The 6,683-nt window shown below is 37.9% G+C and overlaps 1 protein-coding gene across 1 annotated transcript in view; it reads left to right on the forward strand.

Annotated features, from left to right (window-relative positions):
* SLC5A4 (solute carrier family 5 member 4) overlaps positions 1–6,205 on the forward strand; it is a 74,169-nt gene extending 67,964 nt beyond the window's left edge. Inside the window, exons 13-15 of the mRNA XM_053588465.1 lie at positions 668–883; positions 3,601–3,703; positions 5,569–6,205. Coding sequence (XP_053444440.1) covers positions 668–883; positions 3,601–3,703; positions 5,569–5,783 — 534 coding nt within the window. The 3' untranslated portion in view covers positions 5,784–6,205. The remainder of the gene's footprint in view (positions 1–667; positions 884–3,600; positions 3,704–5,568) is intronic.
* The last annotated feature ends 478 nt before the right edge of the window (positions 6,206–6,683 follow it).

Below are 6,683 nucleotides of genomic sequence, written 5' to 3' on the forward strand. Positions count from 1 at the left end.
TCATAAAGTTTTTAGTCTGTCTATAAAAGTCCAGGGGCTCGGCGCCCATCACTCAGCAGTTGGGGTGCTGGCCACATACACGAAGGCAGGAGGGTTCAAACTGGCCCCGGCCTGCTAAACAACAATGACAACTTCAGCAACAACAAGAACAAAATGGCCAGACATCGTGGCAGGAGCCTATAGTCCCAGCTGCTTGGGAGACTGAGGCAAGAGAATCACTTAAGCCCAAGAGTTGGAAGTTGTTGCGAGCTGTGATGCCACAGCACTCTACCGAGGGCGACATAATGAGACTTTGTCTCAAAAATAAATAAATAAAAGTCAAGGAAAACTTCAGCTTGGACCAACGTACACAGTAGTGTCCTGGAATTGGCGGATCAACAGTGCAGTGGTATTTCAGGACCACAGAAAGCAACATGACTGCCCATATACACATTAGCAACTTCCTCTGCTTTGTGACTTTATGCTCGAGGGAAGCCATCTCTTGGTCCTTAAAACAGTCCCATTTCAGTGGAGCAATCAGGAACGGTTTGCTTTGGCATGTCCTGATCACCCCACCCCCAGCATTGGTTTGTGACTGTTAATTAAGAAAGCAGGCAAGATGATAATTAAGACTTACTTGAATGAGCTTGTCATCATTTCTAAACACTTTGTTTTTATTTCTGTGCAGGGAGCATTCTGGGGTCTAATCATTGGACTTGTGATGGGCCTTATTCGAATGATCACAGAGTTTGCCTATGGAACAGGAAGCTGCCTGGCTGCCGGTGACTGTCCCAAGATTATCTGTGGAGTGCACTATCTGTACTTTGCCATCATTCTCTTCTGTGGCACCACACTGGCCGTCCTGGGAATTTCCCTCTTAACAAAACCCATTCCTGAAGTACATGTGAGTAGATGAGTAATGGTATTTGCTCATTTTAAAATAAGGGTCCTCTGCCTTCTAAAGCTGCCGCCAGTGCACGAGTCCCAGGCACTGTAATCATTGTACCTCCGGAACTATAATAAACCCAAGAAATCATCATCCAGTCATTCAAATAAACAAAAATGTGCACCTAGTTTGTGCAAAGCACCCGTGAATTAAGAAGTAAGGGATTGGGGAGATGTTCATGATAAGGTGTATAAAATACCCCCTCTCACTAGCAATTAGGTTTTTAAAAAATAAATAAATAGGGCGGCGCCTGTGGCTCAAGGAATAGGGCACCGGTCCCATTTGCCGGAGGTGGCGGGTTCAAACCCAGCCCTGGCCAAAAAATAAATAAATAAATAAATAAAATAAAATAATAAATAAAAATAAATAAAGCAGTCTTTGCACAATGAAAGAAAAAAGTAAAAGATTGGGAAATGAGCATCATACTTTATAAACTTCACAATGCAATTGGGGGACAAATCTATACAATTGTTGTCGGCTACCAGGAAGAGAATGATCAGTGTTGCCTAAGAGACTGGGAAAGACTTCACAGCAGAGCTGTCATCTGGGCCATGCGTGCTCAGGAACCGTGGAGGGCCAGCAGGATCTCATACACAGCATGAGCATGAATATGAACATGAACGGAGCACATGAACACAGGGATTAGAAAAAAATTAAAAAGCACATGGTACCAGGAGGAAGGAAAAGAAATAACAGACTAATTAGATGCATTTTTTTGCCTTTCAAATTGGAAAAAAATGTTTCTTATGAATAATGCCCACAGTCCAGAACTGTTGGTGAGTATATAAATCTTATCGTTCATAGGAGGGCTGTTGGCCAGTATGCATCAATTTTTTAATTCTTATACCTCATGAGTCAACAATCCACTCTGAGGAGTTTATTAGATAGAAATATACATACAGTAGGAAAAACATATGTATAAGGATTTCCTCAGCAAAAGTTTCCAAATAGAAAGAAAAATGGGGGCTCGGCACCCATAGCTCAGTAGTTAGGGCACCGGCCACATGCACCAGGGTTGCTGGGTGTAAACCCAGCCTGGGCCTGCTAAATAACAATGACAATACCAAAAAAATAGCCAGGTGTTGTGGCAGGTGCCTGTAGTCCCAACTACTTGGGAGGCTGAGGCAGGAGAATCACTTGAGCTGTGACACCACAGCACTCTACCAGGGCGACAGCTTGAGGCTCTGTCTCAAAAAAAAAAAAAATGCTCTGAATAACAGCTTATGAAGCTATGCTTAGGGTTCCTAGTGACAAGATAAAAGCATGTTTGTTATGTCATGAACAAATAAGAAAGCCAATCTGTACAAGAAATGTGTCCCAGGACAAATTAAAATGAGTGACAAGATAAAAGCATGTTTGTTATGTCATGAACAAATAAGAAAGCCAATCTGTACAAGAAATGTGTCCCAGGACAAATTAAAATGAGGCATGACTTTGAGAATATGGTAGATTATAAATTTAAAAATCCATGGATACTTGAAATTATTTCCTTAGAACGACCCAGGGCTGGTACTTAGTCATTGTATCCAATCACGTCTTGGTTCTGTGGCAAAAAAAAATTAGCAGTACCCTAGTTACAAACATTTGACTTACTTACAACTCACATTTACAAACAGAGGCTATCATAGTAAGTCCCCGAGTTACAAACTTCCATCTGACCTACGGCTCGCTCTTATGAACAGTGGTAAATGTACCTGTTCCAACTTACATACAAATTCAACTTAAGAACAAAACTACAGAACATGACTCATTTGTAACCTGAGAACTGCCTACATAGCATAAATGCAATTTGTTTTCAACTTTTTTAAACAACATAAAGACTAAGCATGGAAATCTTAATTACATTTACAGAAAACAATTAAAATTCCATAAAGTTTAACAGTGTAAATAATGGTATTGCTGACGGAACTTTGGAGGTGGATTAGGAAAGGGAGGTGTGCCATAAAGGTATTAATTGCAGTTGGAACTCAAGAATAATACTTAGATATTATGAAAACTTGATGCATCCAGAAGTAGAGGATAAGATATTTTTTGGCTCAGCGCCTGTAGCTCAGTGAGTACGGCGCCGGCCACATACACCGAAGCTGGCAGGTTTGAGCCCAGCCTGGGCCAGCTAAACAATGACAACTGCAACCAAAAAATAGCCGGGCATTGTGGCGGGCACCTGTAGTCTCAGCTACTTGGGAGGCTGAGGCAAGAGAATCGTTTAAGCCCCAGAGTTGGAGGTTGCAGTGAGCTGTGACACCACAGCACTATAGTGAGACTCTGCCTCAAAAAAAAAAAAAAAGATATTTTAAATAAGTTATGAAAGTAACCACCGGACAAACTGAAAGAAATAATGATGTAGTTAGTAACAGTTGGATGATAATGAAAATGAGTGAAGCGAGGGTACCATGTAGGTTAGCTAAATCTTTAACGTCTCTAAAATGAAAAATTCAGAAGTTTTATGCAAATTATTCCATGTTCTGAGTAACTATCAGTGGAATTAAAAACAGAAATAATTTAAAACGGGTAGTAGTGTGTTTTTGGTGCATGAGTAGGGTAGGAGACCTTTGTGATCTATCCTCTTTTGTGAAGTTTGATTTTCTTTTTAACCATGTGATAATAAAAGGTACCATTATAATACTGCAAACATTTGCCGCCCCCACTAATATACCTGTGTATGGTCTGTTCAGCTGTATCGCCTGTGCTGGGCTCTTCGGGACAGTACAGAGGAACGAATCGATTTAGATGCAGATGAGAAGAAGCACGAGGCAACAGGGGATGGTGCTGAAAAAGGTAATATCTGCATACATTTGGTTTCCGCGTAGGAACTCCGTGTGGATGGCTGGGTTTGGTGGGTTTTTTTTAATGCCACTATAGAAAGAGCTGTTAGATTTACAGCAAACCAAAACTTGAAAATCTTACCTTTCTGCCAAGCACAGAGCACATATTAAATATGAATTTAGCCCATTTTTTCATTTTATGGAAATTTCAATAAGACTGAAATAGCATCTGAATACTATTTTGGTATTTTGCCAAAAATAATACCATTAGGGCTATAAGGTGGGGGTGAGGGAATTTCTTAACTAGTTATCACATTTACATAATGGCTATAGAACTATTTGGAGTTTCCATTTCTTCTTTAAACAGTTTTTTAATTTCTATACTTCTAGGATCTTGTCCCTATAGTGCAAATTTTAAACAGATTGGCATAAAGCTATTCATAATATCTACTTACCCATCTCTACTGCCTCTATAGTTATATTTTCCTTTTAATTCCTAATATAATTTTTTGTGATTTCTCTTTTAATAAATCTTGCTGAGACTTACCTAGTTTACTTTTCTCAAAGAACCAACTTTTGACTTTACTGTTACTACTTTCTATTTTCATTTGTGTTCCCTTCCATTTACATTATTTGGGTTTATTCTGTTGTGAGTTCCCTCTCCCCCCACCCCCAGTGTAAGCTGGGTATTACTTCACTTATTTCTAGTAAATCTTGAAATTTGATTTCTTCTTTTCTAATGCCAATAACTAAGGCCATATACATTTCCCTCAACATAAAATTTTTGCTGTATCTCAGATTTTAATTTATATAATTTTCATTATCTTTTATTTCTAAGTATAGCCTCCAGTATGATTTTTCATTTGGGTGAGAAGTATGCTTTAAATTTTCCAGTCTTGCAATGAACAGCCTTATACATGAATCTTTTTGTATTTTTGCAAGTAAACTTTTGGCATAGATTTTGAGAGATGTGATTGTTCGGTCAAAGGATTAATGCCTATGCAATTTTTCTATGTACCACAAATATCCCTCCATAAGAGGTGAGTCAAGCTTTCCTGGCATGAAGGTGTGAAACTGCCTGTTTCCACGCAGACTCCCTCACATAGCACATTGAGACACTTTTGAATTTTTGGCACTGATAGATGGAAAATGGTACCTCAGTATAGTTTTAGTTTAAATTTCTCTTTTTGGGTGAGCCTAAATGTGATTTGTATTGTTTTCTTTTTCTACCTCTCTCTCTTTGGTTCACATGGGGCTACTGAAGGTCTTTTCTATAGATACTAAATATCTTTAATATATAACTAAATAAAGTCTATATATAGAGAGAGAGACTTTATTTAGTTATATATTAAAGATATTAGGCTTGGCACCTGTAGCTCAGTGACTACAGTTCCAGCCACATATACCGGGGCTAGCGGGTTCCAACCCTGCCCAGGCCTGCCAAACAACGACAACTACAACAACAAAAGTAAAAATAGCCAGGCATTGTGGCAGGTGCCTTAGTTCCAGCTACTTGTGAGGCTGAGGCAAGAGAATCGCTTAAGTCTAAGAGTTTGAGGTTGCTATGAGCTGTAACACCACGGCACTGTACCAAGGGTGACATAGTGAGATACTATCTCAAAAAAAAAAAAAAAAACAGATATTAAATCCTTTGTGATATAATATACAAGTGTTTCCCCCATTTGGTCTCTTATTTTTACTTTGTTCATTGAACTTTATGCCATGTAAAAGTTTTCAATTTCATATATACAATTGATGTACATTTCCTCAGGGTTTTATCCAATGCTTACTAGTGGGTGTAGTCATTCCTTATAGCACGACACTGGCAGGGATTTCTAGTTCCCATATTTGGTGGTCATTTGTTTATCTTTGTTTCAGATTATTCTGAGCAATCTCGTGGATGTCTCAGGAAGACTTGGGACTTATTCTGCGGTTTGCAGGAGACGGGACCCAAGCTGACCAAGGAGGAGGAAGAGGCCCTTAGGCAGAAGCTGACCGACACGTCTGAGAGGCCTCTCTGGAGGACTGTGGTGAACATCAACGCCATCCTCCTCCTGGCCGTGGTGGTCTTTGTTTACACCTATTTTGCCTGAACTCTTTGAGCCACTAGAATAATTAAGAATTATTAACAATTAAGCAAAAAATAATATTATTGATTTTCAGTTTACATTTTGTAGTGTTGCAAAGGGGGGGAGGGGTAGATGAGCAGCCAGTGCTATTATCTAGTGAGATGACTACTGATTTGATATTTTGCTTTTGTTGTTCCTTTATGTCAATAAAGAAAGTGGAAGAGCTAATAATTTATAAAATTAGTGAAGCAGCCCTATATGTGTGTAAACTAAACCACATAGTTCTAAATTTTTTCTTTTTTTTTTTTGAGCATTACTGAAAAAAGAAAACATTTATTTGTTTTAACAAATAAACACTGTATATATTTAAGGGTTACAACAGGATGTTTTGGTTATTATTTGGTACATCACCTACCTTAAATGAAACATTTTTCTTAAAGTTTGTGACTTGCCTCTTAAATTTGTTTATGCTGTTTTTTGTTGTACAGAGCTTTAATTTTTATTTAGCCAAATTGTTTCATTTTTTTCATGTGGCTTCTGGGTTCTGTGATTTGTTTTAGTTATATGTCCTTTTGGGGGTTTGTTGTCTTTGTTTTACTTTGTTTAAATGCTACATTATTTTGCAATTTACTTTCTCTCTTTATAGTACATGGTGAACATCACTGAGCTTAACTAATGTAGATCAAATACATTTATTTTAGTTTCTGCCTAATAATTTATAATATTAGATATGTTTGATTTCATTAACAACTCCCCCTTTAGATGGATATTCAGGTAAAGTATCTTTTGTGACCACAAATAGTGTTTCCACAATCATATTTATACGTAGATTCCCACTGATGGTTTTGTTTCTACAGGATAAAATCCTTTAAGTGTTAACTATTAGGTATCCATAAAAATTAAGAATAAATAAGAAAAAAGAAA

Source organism: Nycticebus coucang, chromosome 4 (assembly GCF_027406575.1).
Source record: "Nycticebus coucang isolate mNycCou1 chromosome 4, mNycCou1.pri, whole genome shotgun sequence".
Lineage (NCBI taxonomy): Eukaryota > Metazoa > Chordata > Mammalia > Primates > Lorisidae > Nycticebus > Nycticebus coucang.